The sequence below is a fragment of the Malaclemys terrapin genome, chromosome 23, assembly GCF_027887155.1.
Source record: "Malaclemys terrapin pileata isolate rMalTer1 chromosome 23, rMalTer1.hap1, whole genome shotgun sequence".
NCBI lineage: Eukaryota > Metazoa > Chordata > Testudines > Emydidae > Malaclemys > Malaclemys terrapin.
In genome coordinates this window covers 9490889-9512493 of record NC_071527.1, presented here as the reverse complement: position 1 = coordinate 9512493, position 21605 = coordinate 9490889, and the positions used below count along the sequence as shown (strand labels likewise).

At 50.0% G+C, this 21605-nt stretch overlaps 1 protein-coding gene across 2 annotated transcripts in view; it reads left to right on the top strand.

Annotated features, from left to right (window-relative positions):
• Positions 1-21605, top strand: part of PPP1R1A (protein phosphatase 1 regulatory inhibitor subunit 1A) — a 76303-nt gene that overhangs the window by 39166 nt on the left and 15532 nt on the right. For both annotated transcript variants that reach the window (XM_054013210.1, XM_054013209.1), the window contains exons 3-4: positions 19963-20000; positions 21164-21227. In XM_054013210.1, coding sequence (XP_053869185.1) covers positions 19963-20000; positions 21164-21227 — 102 coding nt within the window. The remainder of the gene's footprint in view (positions 1-19962; positions 20001-21163; positions 21228-21605) is intronic.

The window sequence follows — 21605 nt, the reverse complement described above, 5'->3', positions numbered from 1 at the left end:
GATTTTTGATGGAAAATTGGGTTTTTGACTAAATAATAGCAGACCAAAGAGTCTGCTTTCTGTCAAATAAAACAGAAATATTTCAATTCAGAGAGCCTGCTGCAGGCCTCATGGGAGTTCCTCATCTCCCCATTCTCCTCTATGAGCTGGGCTGGACTACGTCTCCCAAGGTACACAAGGACTTCATTATGGCAGAAAGGGCTCTAGGGGTTATAGTGGACCACAAGCTAAATATGAGTCAACAGTGTGATGCTGTTGCAAAAAAAGCAAACGTGATTCTGGGATGTATTAACAGGTGTGTTGTGAGCAAGACACGAGAAGTCATTCTTCTGCTCTACTCTGCACTGGTTAGGCCTCAACTGGAGTATTGGGTCCAGTTCTGAGCACCGCATTTCAAGAAAGATGTGGAAAAATTGGAGAGGGTCCAGAGAAGAGCAACAAGAATGATTAAAGGTCTTGAGAACATGACCTATGAAGGAAGGCTGAAAGAATTGAGTTTGTTTAGTTTGGAAAAGAGAAGACTGAGAGGGGACATGATAGCAGTTTTCAGATATCTAAAAGGGTGTCATAAGGAGGAGGGAGAAAACTTGTTCACCTTATCCTCTAAGGATAGAAACATAGAATCATAGAATCTTAGAATATCAGGGTTGGAAAGGACCTCAGGAGGTCATCTAGTCCAACCCCCTGCTCAATGCAGGACTTAATTCCAACTAAATCATCCCAGCCAGGGCTTTGTCAAGCCTGACCTTAAAAACCTCTAAGGAAGGAGATTCCACCACCTCCCTAGGTAACCCATTCCAGTGCAAGAAGCAATGGGTTTAAACTGCAGCAAGGGAGGTTTAGGTTGGACATTAGGAAAAAGTTCCTAACTGTCAGGGTGGTTAAACACTGGAATAAATTGCCCAGGGAGGTTGTGGAATCTCCATCTCTGGAGATATTTAAGAGTAGGTTAGATAAATGTCTATCAGGGATGGTCTAGACAGTATTTGATCCTGCCATGAGGGCAGGGGACTGGACTCGATGACTTCTCGAGGTCCCTTCCAGTCCCAGAATCTATGAATCTATGAATCTATGCAACTGCTTCCCCTCACCAGCTGGGAGATGCTGTCAGACCAGAGCCTGGCCTATAGAGGGGAATGGGAGTTTGGAGCATTCAGACTACAGATCCCATGAGGCATTTCCAAATTGAAATACTTTGTTTCCCACCAAAAAGTTGAAATTTTCTTCAAAAAACAATTCCATTTTCCAATCGTCTCTCCTAGATTTTCCTTTACAGAACTGCCACCGTTCCTAGCGCTCACCCCTCCTCACCTCTCTGGGCCTGTCCCTGCTGGATAGCTTCCTCCCTTCTGATACATGCAGACCATTAGCGGGTCTCTCTCTGTGTTAGTTGGTTCAGGTGAGAGTGTTTTCTGTTGTTGGCCAAGCTAGTACAACTCCCTTTGGCTTGCTTTTTGTGCCCAGCTCTGGGGAAGGAGTCACCGCTTGCTAATTCCTATGGCAGAACTAGGGTGACCAGATGTCCCAATTGGGACAGTCCCAATTTTTGGGTCTTTTTCTTATATAGGCTCCTATTACTCCCCACCCCCATCCCAATTTTTCACGCTTGCTGTCTGGTCACCCTAGGCAGAACAGCCAGGGTCACTCTCACTGCTTGGATTTGGGTTGCAATCCCCGCCCCCATGCAATGCTCTGCTCTGCTCCAGGCCTTCAGGGGCCAGGAAAGGCCTGGCCTGTTTCTGGGAGCAGCAGTGCTGGCAGATTTAGCTGCTATTCCAGCTAAGGCCCCAGCTCCCTCCACTCCACTGACAAATGAGCTGTGACACGCTACTGAGACCCACAGAGAGCTGCAGTCTTTTAAAAACACTCCTGGGTGATCAAATATGAATGAGCTCGCAATGCCACAGCCGCTCACTCCCTCACTCTGCGGGACTGAGCAGAGCCCCCTTCAGATGGAGGGAAAGCAGCTGGGGACCAGCGGCAAGCAGATTTTCAAATGTCAAGTCCCTCATTCCGGCTGGCGCCATTGATTTGGATCCAGATTTTAAACATCCCAAAGCCCCATGGCATTTGGATCTGGGGGTTTGGTTCGGCCCGTTATAAATGCCAGAGCCAGTGAGGTTCCTAGAGCTGCACTGATTAAGTCTCTGCAAACAAAAACTAATTGAATGCATGGAGCTGAGAGGAGCTGGCAGGTGGACCAAGCTTATTTATGCTGTAATTGGTCTGTCTTTCCTGCTAACCCCTTTTCAGCCATGATACCCTCTGATGCACACAATGCAGGTATTCTCCCTGCAGCCAGATCGCAGGGAGAAGGCTCCACACTTTGTCTCTTACCATGAAAGGAGCTGGCAGACACGCTCCATCAGCCAGGGTGAAATCTCCCTCTCAGAGAGATGGAAAGTGACAGCAGGAACGAAATGTTAATGATGGGAGGTTTAGCATAGCCAGAGCCACACCAGGCCCTGGCTGCCCTCCGTGATCCAACTCATGGGTTCTGCAGGGCTCAGGCATCCTTGCAGCCTGTCACACAACTGTAGAGAGAGGGAGTGGCATCCACAGGACTCTTGCATTGAGCTGTGTGAGCCGCCACTGTGCCAGTGTCTTTCTGTGACGATTGCCTCCTTGTTCTCCAGAATCTCAGTTTTCATTAAAAATATAGTAAGGGCCAGATCCTCAGCTGATGCAACCCGAGCACAGCACCAGTGCAGTCAGTTATCAGCGAGTGTAACAAATGCAGTGAAATTCACTTGAGTGTGCACAGACTGGAGCACTGGCTGTAGGAGGAGTGAACCGCCCCCATTCAGCTCAATGTGTGTTGACTCTGAAGCCTACTAATTACATTTAAAAGGAGCAGGACCATCCTATTATGAAGCTCTGTGCACTGGGTCTTCTTTTGGCGTGTCAAGGGGGTAGCGCTTGGTGGCTGTTTGTGGGTGGAGCCTGGGACCATCTTAGGTGAACAGCTTCTTATTACAGTGATCACTCAAGCACCCTTGTCTGTTGGTTGTGTCTCATCCTATAGTAATGTGACCTGCGTATAGCATCCAAGATCAGGGCCTCTAGGCATGACCACACCTAAATAACAAATAATAACAATACATTAATAAGAAATTATTTTTTCCACTTCACCTGCGCTGCATGATAGGATCATGGAGGCTCATTTTGATGGAGAGTAGGCTCGTCCATTTTATTCAGGTTAGCTGCTGCTGGGGGAATCGTGTTCTCCACAGTGGCTGGCTAAGCCCTGTCTTCACGAGACAGTTACATTGATTATACTTTACCCCACTGTCATTATCTTGACTGTTATTAGCACAAGCCAGTGCCTCCACACTCAGCAGGCACACATGTGGCAATTGTCGTACTCCTGGAGAGACACGGGTGGGCACAGAGCTTCCTTCTGAGCAAGATACGCACCAGATGTGAGCACTGTAAGATCCTTTAATACTTTGCCAGGTATGACAGAGGTGAACTTAACTAAAGTATGTTTCACACAATGCCACCTAGTGGCTGAACTGTATAATACAGTTTAGCATTCCATTACATCTCCCCCTTTAAGTTATAGACTCATAGACTTTAAGGTCAGAAGGGACCATTATGATCATCTAGTCTGACCTCCCTCATGATGCAGGCCACAAAAGCTGACCCAACCCCTTTCCCTTGACTCTGTTGTTGAAGTCCCCAAATTCTGTGATTTAAAGACTTCAAGTGGCAGAGAATCCTACAGCTAGCGACCCCCGCCCCATGCTGCGGAGGAAGGCGAAAAACCTCCAGGGCCTCTGCCAATCTACCCTGGAGGAAAATTCCTTCCCAACCCCAAATATGGCGATCAGTAGAACCCTGAGCATGTAGGCAAGATTCTCCAGCCAGACCCTCATTGGCCATTGATGCTATTTACCAGCGATGGCACGCTGTTGATTTGACTAAAATCATGTTATCCCATTAAACCATTTCCTCCATAAACTTATCTAGCTTAATCTTAAAGCCAGACAGGTCCTTCACCCCCACCGTTTCCCTCGGAAGGCTGTTCCAATATTTCACCCCTCTGATGGTTAGAAACCTTCATCTAATTTCAAGCCTAAACTTCCCCACGGCCAGTTTATATCCATTCGTTCTCGTGTCCACATTAGTACTGAGCTGGAATAATTCCTCTCCCTCCCTGGTATTTATCCCTCTGATATATTTAAAGAGAGCAATCATATCCCCCCTCAGCCTTCTTTTGGTTAGGCTAAACAAACCGAGCTCCTCAAGTCTCCTTTCATACGACAGGTTTTCCATTCCTCTGATCATCCTAGTGGCCCTTCTCTGTACCTGTTCCAGTTTGAGTTCATCCTTTTTAAACATGGGAAACCAGAACTGCACACAGTACTCCAAATGAGGTCTCACCAGTGCCTTGTACAACGGAAGCAGCACCTCCTTATCCCTACTAGATATACCTCACCTAATGCATCCCAAGACCACATTGGCTTTTTTCACTGCTACGTCACATTGCCGACTCATAGTCATCCTGCGGTCTACCAGGACTCCAAGGTCTTTCTCCTCCTCCGTTACTTCCAACCAATGCGTCCCCAGCTTGTAACTAAAATTCTTGTTAGTCATTCCTAAATGCATCACCTTACACTTTTCACTATTAAATTTCATCCTATTTCTGTTACTCCAATTTACAAGGTCATTCAAGTCTCCCTGCAGAATATCCCGATCCTCCTCCGTATTAGCAATACCTCCCAACTTTGTGTCATCCGCAAGCTTTATCAGCCCACTCCTACATTTGGTTCCGAGGTCAGTAATAAATAGATTAAATAAAATGGGACCCAAAACCGAACCTTGAGGAACTCCACTGGTGACCTCCCTCCAACCTGACAGTTCACCTTTCAGTTTGACCCGCTGCAGTCTCCCCATTAACCAGTTCCTTATCCACCTCTGGATTTTCATATCGATCCCCATCTTTTCCAATGTAACCAATAATTCCTCGTGCGGTACCGTATCAAACGCTTTACTGAAATCGAGGTATATTAGGTCCACCGCATTTCCCTTATCTAATAAGTCTGTTAGTTTCTCAAAGAAGGAGATCAGATTGGTTTGGCACGATCTGCCTTTGGTAAAACCACACCCCAAGCACTATCCCAGGGGAGGCTCTAGTAGTTCTTTTACCCAGTGTGAGTATTGCCCAGACAGACTCTGTCTTATCCATTCCATCAGTTATTATTTCTTTACAGTTTACCTCATTATTGACATACAATGCCACCCCCCCCACCTTTACAGTTCTACATTCCTGCCATTTACAAAGTTTACACAACCATGCTATCTTTGAAGCTCAGCATGTATCAGTCTGTTAAGTGCCTCTGAATCATAGTGATTTTCTAATTACATGACCCAAATGCATAACAGCTTGCTCATCTGGCTGTCCATTAATTGCAATGACTGGTTATGTTCAGTTTGGAATCCTTGCGTCTACTTCTTCTGCATCCGCCATCTGTAGAGTTTGCTCTGTTGATCTTGCTGAGGAACAAACTGTAGATGACAATAGTTTCTGTTGAACTCTCCACTGTTGGTCTTGATCACATATGATCTGGGTGATGAATTCTTTTTCTTTACAATAGCTGGAGCTATCCATCCTTTTTCTGCATCCAATTTGACACAAACACAGGACCCAGCTGTTCTCTGAGTGACATCTGTTGTAAAAGTGTTTTTAGGGTCTTTTTGCCTTTTTATCAGATTTGACTACTGTCTTCATGTCTGGCCACTTTCAAGATAGTTTCTGTTCCAAAGTTGGAACAATAGTTCTGAGCTGTCTTCCCATCAGGAGTTGTGATGGACTATATCCAGTAGCCACTATTGGTGTTGATCTGTAACTTAGAAGAGCAAGGATGGATCTTCCCGCTGTAGGATTTTGTTGGCTGTCTATACAGCTTATTTCAGCCTCTCTAATCAATTGTGGCTAATGTGGGTTAAGTCTGTTTTCAACTGTAGCTTCTGTGAAAGATTTTTATGTGTTAACCCGGTCTCTTATAAAAGAGAGAGAGAGCTCTTATAAAACATTCAGCATTTCTCAGATGAAAACATGCTCTTTCATAAACCACATTTCTCTGAGGTATAAAATATGCATCAGACATAGCCAGAACCCTTTCATAGTCATCTTTGTGACTGTCTTCAGTAAAGTCAAAGGATTTGCCTGCTGCCCAATAGCATAAACAAAGAAAATACCTGAATATCTTCCGTTTCACTGTGGAACTTGGTAGCAATGCAAAATCTTGCAAAATATTGTGTTCAGTCTGTCCATTCTGAAGGTTTGTCAAAGCTGAAGTTCTCTGGGGCATTGAAGAGTGGCACTTTGATGAGATCCTGCAACCTTTGTTGCTTTGTTCCTTCTGTTTCCAACTTTTGTTGCTGTTTCCCTTCTGTTTCTGTTCTTAATGTATTTCTGACGCCATGTCATGCTCCTGTACCAGACACGGTCCGGTCACAGAGCTTCCTTCTGAGCAAGATACACACCAGATGTGTGCACTATTAGTCTATTCAATGCTCCGCGATGTATGGCTGAGGTTAGGTTAAATAAGTTAGGTTACACACAGCACCGCCTAGTGGCTGAACAGTATAATAGAGTTTAGGATTCTATTACAGTAATGGACTTGCTATTACATCCCATGCTGCACTCAATCATGTTAATCCCAGAATCCCCGGCACTGCTCCAAACAACAATTCATTGTGGGTGATTTCACATGGCCTTCTGGGCAGGTGCCCAGGTAACATGCGACCAGACGACTAGCGAAGTTACCATGGACAATACAGGGGAAGGGGTGCAAATCAGGATAAGAAAAGAACACATCAGAGGTCTTCTGACCAGTTTGAATGAATTCAGATCAGTGGGGCCAGATGCTATTCAGCCCAGGTTACTGAAGGAATTAGCTGAAGCCACTGGCAATAATATTTACAAACTCATGGATGACAGGAGAGGTCCTGGATGACTGGAGAAGGGCTAACCTAGTGCTCATCTTTAAAAGGGGGGAAAGGAGGAGCCAGGGAACTATAGACCAGTCAGTCTGACTTGTTACCTGGGAAGCTACTGCAGCAATGTATAAATAGGGCCCTACCAATTTTCGGCCATGAAAAATGCATCACAGACCGTGAAATCTGGTCTCCCCTGGTGAAATCTGGTCTTTTATGTGCTTTACCCTATACTATACAGATTTCACAGGGGAGACCAGCATTTCTCAAATTGGGGGTCCTGACCCAAAAGGGAGTTGCAGGGGGGTTGCAAGGTTATTTTAGGGGGATTGTGATATTGCCACCCTTATTTATGCACTGCCTTCAGAGCTGGGTGGCTGGAGAGTAGCGGCGGTTGGCCGGGTGCCCAGCTCTGAAGGCAGTGCCCCGCCAGCAGCAGCGCAGAAGTAAAGGTGGCAATACCATACCATGCCATCCTTACTTCTGCACTGCTTCTGAAGGTGGATCCGCTGCCAGCAGCAGTGCAGAAGTAAGAGTAGCAGTACCGCAACCCCCCCCCCCACACACACACACAATAACCTTGTGACCACCCCACAACTCCTTCTTGGGTCAGGACCCCTACAATTACAACACTGTGAAATTTCAGGTTTAAATAGCTGAAATCATTAAATTTACAATTTTTCAAATCCTATGACCGTGAAATTGACCAAAATGGACTGTGAATTTGGTAGGGCCCTATGTATAAAACATTCAATTTGCAAATACCTGGATGATGAAGGGGTAATCACCAGCAGCAATCATGGATTTACCAAGAACAAATCATGCCAAACCAGCATGATTTCTTTCTTTGAGAGAGTAACTGGTTTGTTAGATCATACCTGGACTTCAGCAATGCTTTGGACAAAGCCCCCCATGATCTTCTGATAAGTAAGCTAGAGAAATGCGGGCTCAACAGAACTACCATTAAGTGGATACATAATTAGTTAACTGCAAACAAAGAGTAACTATGATGTCAGATTGGAGGGAGGTCTCAAGTGGGGTTCCACAGGGATCTGTTCTGGGACTGGTGTTGTTTTACATCTTTATTAATGACCCGATTGTAGCTATAGAAAGCATACTGATCAAGTCTGCAGATGACACAAAGCTGCGGGGGGGGGGGGATGACAGGTTCCCTGGGGTACAACCTGGAACTAGAGTACCGCTGTGCCCCTTAACTCTCCAGCCTGGGCTGTCTCACACAATGCTTTGCTAGTGACAAGCAGCAAACCCCTCCAGGCGCTGTTACCACTCAGTACAACAGCATGTGGAGCCCCACACCCAGCTAGATTGCATGAAGGCACACAAAGCCTCTCATCAATCACACAGAGAAAGGCACCAGCCATTTCCCCTCAGCTCCCTGACCTTGCACCCCTGAGCTGTACCATCTTGCCCAGATCAGAAGCCAGTGTAAGTTTGTAACCCAGTCCACCCCTCCCTCAATGTGGAGAGGATATGCACCAGCTTTTGTATCTGAGCTGCGGTTTTCTAAGCACTTCAAGCAAAATACAGTTTTAGGTAAAATATAAAACAAGTTTATTAACTACTGAAGGATAGATTTTACATAATTATAAGTGGTAGGCATCAAAGGACAGAGATGGTTGCCAAAGAAAATAAAAGATAAGTGCACCGTCTAAATCTTAAGCCTTATTCCACTAGGCAGTATTTAGATCAAGTAATGTTCTCACCCCACTGAAGCCTGGACCGTCTCCTCAGATGAGCTTCGTCTTCTTGGCGTTCTGGTAGTTTCCAGCGTAGGTGGGGAGGAAAAAAGCCAAGACATGGTGCTATTGTCCCTTGTTTGATACCTTTGGCCCATATATCTGGCAGACACTAGCCCAGGCATGTCCTGGTGGGCTTTGCCAAGTCACAGTGATCGAGCAGTTCCCATTGTGTGATGCTTGCATAATTGAGTCACACAGTTGATTAATGGACGGTCAACAAACACCCACCTGGGCAGGGACCCTTTGTATGTCACTAGCAGACTGACAGCCTATTTCAGTAACAGCCATACAGCACAATCTCATAACTTCATACATACTAATGATATACACATTTGGACAGAACAGTGGGTTCTAGCAGATCATGACTTTTCATATGATGCCTTACATGGCATGCTTTGTACGAAATATCACAACCATATATGAATGATGAATATGAGGGTTACATTGTGTCATTCTGAGGTAGAGTGTGTCACAGGGGCAGTGGCATAGCTAGGTGGAGAGAACAGGGGGGGACGGACATAAGAAAAGGCGCCACCCGCTGTGGCGCTTGTACTCACCAGGCGGCGCTCCGGGTCTTCGGCGGCACTGAAGGACCTGCCACCAAAATGCCGCTGAAGACCCGGAGCGAGTGAAGGATCCGCCGCCGAAGTGCTGCCGAAGACCCGGAGCGCCACCCGGTGAGTACAAGCGCCGCAGCGGGTGGCATCTTTTTTTATATCCGCCCCCCCGTTCAGAGTAAAAATTAAAAAGGCGCCAAAAAATTAAAAAGGCGCCACTTGTGCTCAGTGGCCACTCCACCTATACCCCCCACCCTCCCCCGACCCCCCGACCCCCCGACCCCCCGCCCAGCTACGCTACTGCACAGGGGTTGCCAATACTTTGGAGGATAGAACTAAAATTCAGAGAGATCTTAATAAAGTGGAGAACTGAGCTATAGACAAGAAAATCAACAAAATCAAATTCAACAAAGACAAATGTAAGGTGCTAGACTTGGGGGTGGGGAGGAAACAAGCGCGCAAATAGAGAACGGGTTGGCAGCCTGTGACGAACTGGGACTGTTCTTACTGTGGTCTGTGAATGCTGACAGGGGAGTGTGGCTAGGATAGTCTGCATTGGGGGATGGGAGACTGCCCGAAGGAGAATACCTGAGCGTGTAACATGAGAACCCAGGAAGGGGTTGGAGGCCAGGTGACACCTTGGCCCGGGAAACTGAACAAAGGCTGTGGGAGGGGTCGCTGAAGGCAGAGTGTTGGAAGCGGGCTGGAGAGATGGCTGGGAGGCAGAGATGGCTCTGACCTCCCAAGGGGGGGGGCTGGGATGTCCTGGGACCCCAAGATGGACCTAACTGAGGGGGGCCCTGTTGTCTGTGCCTGCAAGACCTGTCTTGGACTGTATTCCTGTCATCCAAATAAACCTTCTGCTTTACTGGCTGGCTGAGAGTCATGGTGAATCGCAGGAAGCCGGGGGTGCAGGGCCCTGAGTCGCCCAATACTCCGTGACAACTGGTGGCAGAGGTGGGATCTACTGCACCCCGTGGACGGCGCTTCCTGCAGTAAGTGACTGGGGAGCAGTAAAACGAAGGGGGATTGACGGGGACCAGGCATGCTGAAGAGTGAGAGAGAGACAGTTATTACCCCTGGGAGTGTGTGACCAGCGAGAAGGACTTTTGCAGTAACAGGGTCCCCCGGGGGGATCGCAGCGAGTGGTCCCAGGGGCGGAGGAGTCTGCAGCTCGACCCTGGCAGAGAGGTGGTGACCTCGAGAAGGGCTGGCACACTAGGGGTCCCCCTGGGAACTGTGGGGAGCTGTGAGCACACAGGCCGGTGAGTGGCCAGCAGGAAGATGTATGCCAAGCGGCTTAAGAGCGACCTGGTGGAGCTGTGCAAGCAGAGGGGGCTGCGCAGTGTGAGGCTCACCAAAGAACAGCTCATTGCCCAGCTGGAGGCGGGAGATCACGCGAATGAACTGATCCCTGTGTCTCAGGGAAGCAGCCTGGCAAATGCAGCGCAGGCACCAGTGTCTGTCCCAGCTGGGAGTGGTCAGCCGGCTGCTGAGGGCTTCCCGAGACCCCTCCTTCCTATGCCTAGGGGAAGGGTGGGGAGGAGCCCAGCAAATACCGAGGGCACCGTGACCCCCCCGGCCATCAGGGGATCCTCCCGGCGAAGCTCGCCGGCCAGCAGAGGATCCTCCCGGCGACGTTCGGCATCCGTGGAGCGGAATTGGCTGGAATGGGAGAAAGAGCTAAAACTGAGAGAGCTGGAGGATTGTGAACTACAGAGACAGCATGAAGAGAGACAGAGACAGCGTGAAGAGAGACAGCGTCAGCATGAACTGGAACTGGCGAGACTGAAGGGCAGCGAACCCCCGGCTGCGGTGAGTGAGGGGGGACCCAGGACTGCACGGAGCTTTGATAAGTGCATCCTGGCCCCACGCAAGGAGTGGGAGGACATGGATGACTTCCTGGATGCCTTTGAGACGGCCTGCGAGCTGCACCGGGTTGATCCCGTGGACAGACTCCGGGTCCTTACCACCTTACTGGACCCCAAAGCCATGGCATTGTACCGCCAACTGGAAGAGGCAGAGAAAGGGGACTACGAACTATTCAAAAAGGCCCTGCTACATGAGTTTGGGCTGACTCCTGAGATGTACCGGGAAAGGTTCCGGAGTCAGGATAAAACCCCTGAGATCTCATATCTGCAACTAGCCGTCCGCATGGAAGGATACGCCAGCAAGTAGGCTGATGGGGCCCAGACGAAGGAGGACCTGGTCAAACTGCTGGTACTGGAGCAACTGTATGAGCGGTGCCCATCCGACCTGAGGCTGTGGTTGGTGGACAGAAAGCCAGAGAACCCGCGACATGCAGGCCGGCTGGCCGATGAGTTTGTAAAGAGCTGGTCAGGAGATAACAGGGAGGAGTCCCAAAGGAACAGTCCCACCACAACGCAGAGAGAGAGTCACCATGGGACCTCCCCGTGGGAAAATACAGAAAAACCCCATCAAAGGGGAACATCCGGCGTCAGGACCATCCGACCCACTCAAGGGGACCCATGGGACATGGGCTGCTACCACTGTGGCCAGAAAGGCCACATACAGGCCCAGTGCCCCAGGCTCAGGGACAGACTGAGCAGACCGAACCCACAGAGGGTTGACTGGGTAGAGACCCAGCCCGGCGAGAGGCAGCATTCCCAGGGAAGGGGGGCTGGCAGAGTACCACCTGCTAAGGAGGGAGGAGAGCTCCAGGCCAGCTCCTCTGAGGGGCTGGATGCTCCAGACTCATGGTTTTTGGTTTATACGGTAGGCGTGGGGCTGTCCCTCCGGAGAGAGTACCTTGTTCCCCTGGAGGTGGATGGAAGGAAGGTCAATGGATACTGGGATACGGGCGCAGAGGTGACGCTGGCCCGGCCCGAGGTGGTGGCCCCAGATCAGGTGGTGCCCAACACCTACCTGACCCTGACGGGGGTGGGCGGGACACCAGTCAAAGTGCCTGTGGCAAGGGTACACCTGAAGTGGGGGGCCAAGGAGGGCCCCAAGGATGTGGGGGTACACCCGTATTTTCCCACTGAGGTGTTGATGGGGGGGACCTGGAGGACTGGCCAAGCAACCCCCAAAGGGCACTGGTTGTGACCCGCAGTCAGAGCCGGCGAGGTGCACTGCGCCCTGACCTTGGGGAGGGTGCCTTGCCTGAGGCGCAGGACCCTAACCTGGTGGGGAGGGAACGCCCAGGGACACGGCTCAGGGAGGCGGCAGCTTCAGACCCAGCCGGCGAGAAAGAGCAGGTGGCCATCCCTGTCCCAGCTGCTGAGTTCCAGGCCGAGTTGCAGAGAGATCCCTCCTTGCGGAAGATAAGGGACCTGGCCGACCTCAATGCGGTACAGACCATGGGACGAGGTGGCTGGAAAAGGTTCCTGTGGGAGAAGGGGTTCCTGTACCAAGAATGGGCTCCCCCAGGGAAAATGGAGTCAGGGGGGATCAGGAGGCAGCTGGTGGTACCCCAGAAGTATCGCCGCCAGCTGCTGTGCCGGGCCCATGACATTCCCCTCTCAGGGCACCAGGGAACCTGGCGTACCCAGCAGAGGCTGCTACGGAGCTTTTACTGGCCTGGGATCTTTGTTACTGTCCGACAGTACTGCAGATCCTGTGACCCCTGTCAGAGGGGGAAGAAGGCCCGGGACAAGGGGAAAACAGCTTTAGGACCCTTGCCCAGCATAGAGGATCCTTTCCGGAGGGTGGCCAAGGTTAAAAGGGCGGCTCTGAACCAAGAGAGCCCAAAGCACAGACCTCCAGACTGGAGTGCTGGGAGAAGACCACAGCCCAGTTGGAACCCCAGGGGTATTGGGGTGGGAAAAGGGCACAGGCCGCATAAACCTTCCCACATGCGAACTGCGAGTGCCATCAAGCACCCCCGACCTAAGGGGGGGCGTGAAACTGGAGGGGCCTGGTGTAATTCTCACCAAGGAATGGGAGGGATGCGGGGGCATCCATGGGAACGGGGGTAGGTTCGAACTTCCCCGGGTCACTGGCTAAAGTGACCCTGCTCAGTTCGGTCTCGAAGGGGGGAGAGATGTGACGAACTGGGACTGTTCTTACTGTGGTCTGTGAATGCTGACAGGGGAGTGTGGCTAGGATAGTCTGCATTGGGGGATGGGAGACTGCCCGAAGGAGAATACCTGAGCGTGTAACATGAGAACCCCGGAAGGGGTTGGAGGCGAGGTGACACCTTGGCCCGGGAAACTGAACAAAGGCTGTGGGAGGGGTTGCTGAAGGCAGAGTGTTGGAAGCAGGCTGGAGAGATGGCTGGGAGGCAGAGATGGCTCTGACCTCCCAGAGTGGGGGAGGCTGGGATGCCCTGGGACCCCAAGATGGACCTAACTGAGGGGGGCCCTGTTGTCTGTGCCTGCAAGACCTGTCTTGGACTGTATTCCTGTCATCCAAATAAACCTTCTGCTTTACTGGCTGGCTGAGAGTCATGGTGAATCGCAGGAAGCCGGGGGTGCAGGGCCCTGAGTCCCCCAATACTCCGTGACACAGCCGCACTGCTGAAAAGGATCTGGGAGTAGTGGTGGATTACAACCTCAACATGAATCAGCAACTCGATGCTGTTGCAAAAAAAGCAAATGCAATTTTAGGTGCATTAACAGAGGCATAGCATGCAGGTCACGGGAGGCGATAGTACCACTCTACTCGGCGCTGGTTAGGCCTCAGCTGGAGTACTGTGTCCAGTTTTGGTCACTACTGTATAGACAGAATGTAGAGAAACTGGAAAAGATCCAGAGGCGAGCAGCAAAGATGACGAAAGGGATGGAACGCCAGCCATATGAGCAAAGGCTGAAGCTACTGGGTATATTTAGTTTGGAAAAGAGGAGATTAAGAGGGGGACATGATAGTGGTCTTCTTGTATATTTGAATGGCTGCCATAAAAAAATGGTGAAAAGTTGTTCTTTCTTGCCACAGGGCAGGACAAGAGGCGATGGATTTAAACTACAGCATAGCAGATATAGATTTAATCTCAGGAAAACTGTACTGTAAGAACAATAGGACCGTGGAACAGATTCCCTGAGAGGTTGTGGAAGTTCCTTCACTGGAGGTTTCAAAAGGAGGCTGGAGCCATGTGTCTGTGATGGTTTACACACAACAAATCCTGCATCTTAGCAGGGGGTTAGACTACATGACCCTTGATTCTAACCCTATGACTCTATTATTCTAATTATGGGAGAGAGGTCAAGCTCCCCAAATCCCCCATGTAACAGCTGATTTACTTGTCTATTGGCAGGCTCTTCAGCAATATTTCTACGGCCCTGGCCATAGGCCTGTTTGGAAAACCCCTCCTGGGGCAACCCCACCTGGTGGAGGTGCTAGTGGCTCAGCCACGTTATTCCCACCTTGTCACCAAGACCTGCATCACAGTGGTTAAAATGCTGGTGTCCTCTGACAATTAGCCTAGTGTAGACACAGCCAGAGAGGACCAGCCTGTACTGTGTGGCATCTAATATGAGGCCCAGTTTGCTGAGCCTAGTGTATTTGCCTTCCATCTCACACTGTACTTTGTCCAGATTAGGTATGAGAAAATCAAACAGCATTGCCTTACTAGAGGTCCCTCTTACTGACGTCTGGTCTGCACTAGAAAATTAAATTGGTTTAACTGTCAACCTAGGTACCATCTCTCAGGGAGGAGGAGGGCTTCTCCCGTCACCCTAGGTAATGTCAACACTGAAGCACTACAGCGGTGCAGCTGTGCTGCTGTGCTGCTGTAGCATTTTAAGTGTAGACAAACCCTGAGACATTAGGGGCCATTGTGATCATCTAGTCTGGCCTCCTGTACAGCACAGGCCAGAGACCTGCTGTGAATTAATCCCTAAAAGGAGAACTTTTAGACAACAATCCAATCTGGATTTGAAAATTGCCCATGATGGAGAATCCACCATTGCTACAATGTCATAACAATGTTCTTTCTTTCTTTACCCCAGCGCTTCAGAGGTATAGGAAGGGGAGAGGACCAAGGGCTCTATTCATGGGCAGCAGGTGAAACCCCCCTTCGGGGAGGCTAGTCTGCCATCTTTTCCAACTGAGGCCCTACTGAGCTCCCCTCTCACACACACATCCTTGGCCAGAGCCCCTCCCCCTCTCCTGGCCTGCCTGCTCCAGTCGCTCCGGCCAGCCTGACCCCAGGTCTGGCCCAAGCCGCCCCAGCCTGCGCCAGGCCCAGCTGCGAGACAAACCCCTAGCTCCAGGCTGGGGCAGGAGCTGAGCCTCTGCCAGCTTCGGAGCCGGGTGAGGGGGGAGCGTGGGCGGGGCCACAGTCTAGATTAGGGGAAATTTAGCCTCCCTTGGCCTATGATACCCACCGACCCTGACTCCATTGAGGACCCTCCTGAGGACCACAAGCTCCTGCAGCCTCTCAGTGAAATTCTGGTTACCATGGCAACACCCTCTTTTGTTTCCCAGGCAACCGAGATGCTACGGGTGGAGTACTCATTGCTGAGTGGGAAAGTGTTTTAAAACTGGGGGATTTTTTTAGTCTGTTGGAGCAGATATTGTCATGGCGACAGCATCCCAGCTCGGTCCTGGCGGGAGGTGGAGAGACACAGGCAGAGAGCCCATGGAATCTCACACATACACACACCCTCCCCTGCTGTGCAGATACATGCTCTCCACACACACTCTGTACACACCCCACACAGACCACCACCCACAAATACACCCATTCCATAGGCTCTCTGTACAAAGAGAGCGCACACACACACACACACACACACACGCGCGCGCGCTCTGGGAGGCTAATGCTGTCCCCACGCTGTCCCTGTGCCTGGGAGGAGAGGGGGCCACTCACCCAGGCTGCCCAGCAGGGACTCGGCTCTACAGGCTCTGACCTCACCAGGGAAAAACGGGGAACAAATAAACCAAGCAGGCTGGGCCTGATCCTGATCTCAGCAACGCTGCTGCAAATCATCAGCAACTGGAGCTGCCTCAGTGTGGGTCAGGGTGAGTCCGGCAGCATCAGGCCTGCTGTGCCGTGTGTCCCATGCCAGCATAGGCTGTGGTGCCCTGGCACAGAGACTCCATTGCTGGGTGCTAGGAGCCAGCATGCTCCCTGGGACTGAGCCAATGCATTCACCAGCAATAAACTGAGACTCCTGGCCAGGGCATGACCGGCTAGGGTGACCAGATAGCAAATGTGAAAAATCAGGACGGAGGTGGGGAGTAATAGGAGCCTATATAAGAAAAAGACCAAAAAAACGGGACTGTCCCTATAAAATCGGGACATCTGGTCACCCTACATGACCCGCTGCTGCCCAGCCCAGTTCTCAGTGGTGGCAGATGACAGAACAAGAAGCAATGGTCTCAAGTTGCGGTGGGGGAGGTTTAGGTTGGATATTAGGAAACACTATTTCACTAGGAGGGTGGGGAAGCACTGGAATGGGTTACCCAGGGAGGTGGTGGAATCTCCATTCTTAGAGGTTTTTAAGACCCAGCTTGACAAAGCCCTGGCTCGGTTGATTCAGTTGGGGTTCGTGCTGCTTTGAGCAGGGGATTGGACTAGATGACCTCCTGAGGTCTCTTCCAACCCAAATCTTCTACGATTCTATGATTCTAAGTGGGCACAAAGTGCTGCCGTGCTGAATGGGTGGTGTTTTGCACCCACTTTGCATAGGTGGGAATGACACATGAGGGGCGTGGTCAGTCTGGCCCAGCCTCTGGCTGCTTGATGGGGTAGGAAGAGTGTCTGAGCAAATAGCCCAGCTGTTTCCCCCTCTGTAGACCCAGGGTTGAGCCCTCTGACCTGCCCCCTCACTCGTTGGGTGCTGCAATGAAGTTAATCCATATTTCTGCAAAAAGAACAGGAGTACTTGTGGCACCTTAGAGACTAACAAATTTATTAGAGCATAAGCTTTCATGGGCTACAGCCCATTTCTTCGGATGCATAGAATGGAACATATATTGATTCATAGATTCTAGGACTGGAAGGGACCTCGAGAGGTCATCGAGTCCAGTCCCCTGCCCGCATGGCAGGACCAAATACTGTTTAGACCATCCCTGATAGACATTTATCTAACCTACTCTTAAATATCTCCAGAGATGGAGATTCCACAACCTCCTTAGGCAATTTATTCCAGTGTTTAACCACCCTGACAGTTAGGAACTTTTTCCTAATGTCCAACCTAGACCTCCCTTGCTGCAGTTTAAGCCCATTGCTTCTTGTTCTATCCTTAGAGGCTAAGGTGAACAAGTTTTCTCCCTCCTCCTTATGACAACCTTTTAAATATCTGAAAACTGCTATCATGTCCCCTCTCAGTCTTCTCTTTTCCAAACTAAACAAACCCAATTCTTTCAGCCTTCCTTCATAGGTCATGTTCTCAAGACCTTTAATCATTCTTGTTGCTCTTCTCTGGACCCTTTCCAATTTCTCCACATCTTTCTTAAATGCGGTGCCCAGAACTGGACACAATACTCCAGCTGAGGCCTAACCAGAGCAGAGTAGAGCGGAAGAATGACTTCTCGTGTCTTGCTCACAGCACACCTGTTAATACATCCCAGAATCATGTTTGCTTTTTTTGCAACAGCATCACACTGTTGACTCATATTTAGCTTGTGGTCCACTATAACCCCTAGATCCCTTTCTGCTGTACTCCTTCCTAGACAGTCTCTTCCCATTCTGTATGTGTGAAATTGATTTTTCCTTCCTAAGTGGAGCACTTTGCATTTGTCTTTGTTAAACTTCATCCTGTTTAACTCAGACCATTTCTCCAATTTGTCCAGATAATTTTGAATTATGACCCTGTCCTCCAAAGCAGTTGCAATCCCTCCCAGTTTGGTATCATCCGCAAACTTAATAAGCATACTTTCTATGCCAATATCTAAGTCGTTAATGAAGATATTGAACAGAGCCGGTCCCAAAACAGACCCCTGCGGAACCCCACTCGTTATGCCTTTCCAGCAGGATTGGGAACCATTAATAACAACTCTCTGAGTACGGTTATCCAGCCAGTTATGCACCCACCTTATAGTAGCCCCATCTAAATTGTATTTGCCTAGTTTATCGATAAGAATATCATGCGAGACTGTATCAAATGTCTTACTAAAGTCTAGGTATACCACATCCACAGCTTCTCCCTTATCCACAAGACTCGTTATCCTATCGAAGAAAGCTATCAGATTGGTTTGACATGATTTGTTCTTTACAAATCCATGCTGGCTGTTCCCTATCACCTTACCACCTTCCAAGTGTTTGCAGATGATTTCCTTAATTACTTGCTCCATTATCTTCCCTGGCACAGAAGTTAAACTAACTGGTCTGTAGTTTCCTGGGTCGTTTTTATTTCCCTTTTTATAGATGGGCACTATATTTGCCCTTTTCCAGTCTTCTGGAATCTCTCCCGTCTCCCATGATTTTCCAAAGATAATAGCTAATGGCTCAGATACCTCCTCTATTAGCTCCTTGAGTATTCTAGGATGCATTTCATCAGGCCCTGGTGACTTGCAGGCATCTAACTTTTCTAAGTGATTTTTAACTTGTTCTTTTTTTATTTTATCTGCTAAACCTACCCCCTTTCCATTAGCATTCACTATGTTAGGCATTCCTTCAGACTTCTTGGTGAAGACCGAAACAAAGAAGTCATTAAGCATCTCTGCCATTTCCAAGTTTCCTGTTACTGTTTCTCCCTCTTCACTAAGCAGTGGACCTACCCTGTCTTTGGTCTTCCTCTTGCTTCTAATGTATTGATAAAAAGTCTTCTTGTTTCCCTTTATTCCCATAGCTAGTTTGAGCTCATTTTGTGCCTTTGCCTTTCTAATCTTGCCCCTGCATTCCTGTGTTGTTTGCCTATATTCATCCTTTGTAATCTGTCCTAGTTTCCATTTTTTATATGACTCCTTTTTATTTTTTAGATCATGCAAGATCTCGTGGTTAAGCCAAGGTGGTCTTTTGCCATATTTTCTATCTTTCCTAACCAGCGGAATAACTTGCTTTTGGGCCCTTAATAGTGTCCCTTTGAAAAACTGCCAACTCTCCTCAGTTGTTTTTCCCCTCAGTCTTGATTCCCATGGGACCTTACCTATCAGCTCTCTGAGCTTACCAAAATCCACCTTCCTGAAATCCATTGTCTCTATTTTGCTGTTCTCCCTTCTACCCTTCCTTAGAATTGCAAACTCTGTGATTTCATGATCACTTTCACCCAAGCTGCCTTCTACTTTCAAATTCTCAACCAGTTCCTCCCTATTTGTTAATATCAAGTCTAGAACAGCTTCCCCCCTAGTAGCTTTTTCAACCTTCTGAAATAAAAAGTTGTCTGCAATGCAGTCCAAGAATTTGTTGGATAGTCTGTGCCCTGCTGTGTTATTTTCCCAACATATATCCAGATAGTTGAAGTCCCCCATCACCACCAAATCTTGGGCTTTGGATGATTTTGTTATTTGTTTAAATATATACACACACAGAGAGAGCATGAACAGGTGGGAGTTGTCTTACCAACTCTGAGAGACCAATTAAGTAAGTGAAAAAAAACTGTTTTGAGATCCCCAGCCGGGCAGGGACACTATGGAAATACAAAGGATTTGTATGGTCGGCGGGGAGAGGGTTAATGGTTTGAATGCAGTGTGTTATAAAGCAGCTGATGATGATCCCCAAAGCTGGATCTGCTCCTGAGCATCCACCTGGATGTGATCAGTTCCTGGAGTCTTCTCTCTATTAACCTGTTGCTCCTTTTCTCTCCCCCCCCCCATTCTTTTTCTCCCCATTTCCACATGCCCCCTCCGCCCCACAGAAATCGACGAGGACCGGCTCCCCAACCCATTGCTGAAGGTAGGTGCCTCCTTGTCTCACGCACCCTCCTCTGTGGTTTGGAAGGGGCTGGCAGGCCTGTACACGGGCACCCAGTGTGGTAGGACTCCTGCATGCCTTGCATTTCCTAGCAGGAACATACCTGAGTCTCATGTTCCTGGTCAGCCCAGAGCAGCAGGGCAGAGCGGTTCTGTCAGTCGGCTCAGCCTAGCCTGATCCCTGGGCCCAGTGGGCCAAGAGCCTGCCATTCTTGGAGAACAGTGGTGTAGGGAGCACGGACGAGGAGAGGCCATTGGGCTACTCCCAGGACCCAGCTCCCCCGGGCAACTCCAGACCTGAGCTAGCAGGCAGGAGAGACCGTGTGTGGGGGCAGGGGTAAAGGAAATGTGGGAGGCTGTGTGTGGTGTGTGAATGTGCATGTGCCTAGCTGTGGGGGAGTGGGCATGTGCGGGGGTGGGGGCTGTGGATGGGTGAGGGCTGTGGAAGCAGACAGACTGTGTGCTCGGGTGTCGGGAAGGAATCTTGGTTCTCTCTGAGCTCCAGGAAGGATTTATATGAAATCTGTAACCAGTCCCCCGTATGTCCCAGCTGTGACAGTGAAATGAGCCACACCCAGGAGGTGCCCCCATCAGCCTCCAGTCCCATCTGCAGGCAGCCCCCAGCCCTCCTAGCCACTCCACAGGCTCCCTCACCAAAGCTCTTCCAAAGGGGTGGGGGAGTGAGCGTGCATGTGCACCTCTGTGTGCAGTAGGTTGTGGGGTGTCTGGGGGTGCACTTGGGGCTGGAGGAGGGGGACGTACAGGATACCAGCACTGCTCTTGATTCATTGTAATCAGCCGATGTCTGGGGCCCCTTAGCTATAGCAGGGCTGCCAGCTGCTCATTGCTCCATTGGGATCCAGGTGGTGAGACCTCACTGCCCACACATCCCTCTCCCTGTGCCACCCTCCCAGACTGAACATGAGAATGTGGGCAGGTTCCAGCAGGCATTGCGCCATCCTGACCAAAAGCACCCTGGGACCTGTGTTGTGGGGGGCAGGAGGGGCAGTGTGGTCTGTTCTGAGCCTGCTGGATGCCAGCCCCACTCCACAGCAAACTACCAACGCAGCCGCTGGTGCCTCTAGCTCTGGTTGCTCTAGTGCCGTGCAGTATCCTGTTGTGACCTGGCCTTCCCTCTCTTTGCAGCCAGGTCTGTCCATGTCGCCCAGACAGAGGAAGAAGGTCCCCCGCACCACCCCCACCATGAAAGGTACCGTGGCACGCCCTCCACTTCCCGCTGCTGTTGGGAGGCACGAGGACATGCAGCGGGCACATCTCATGCCTGCTTCTCTCTGGGAAATGCTTCTGTCCTCTCATGCTTCCTTCATCCACCCCGTCTTCCATCTCACATTCCCTCCCTCTCCCTCTGAGCCTTGCTCCATTTCCCTGCCAACTGCCCCCTTTGTCCTCCCCCAGTCTTGTCCCATGTTCATACCAGCCAACATCTGGCACTAGGGGCCTCTGGAGAGAATAGGCGCTTGCTTGTATTCATTCTGCACACAGGGAAAGAACAGCCCTGTTCCCTTCCTGACATTTACCAGCCAGCGAGCAGTTGGTGTTATATAATGCAGGGGAGTCCTGCCCATTT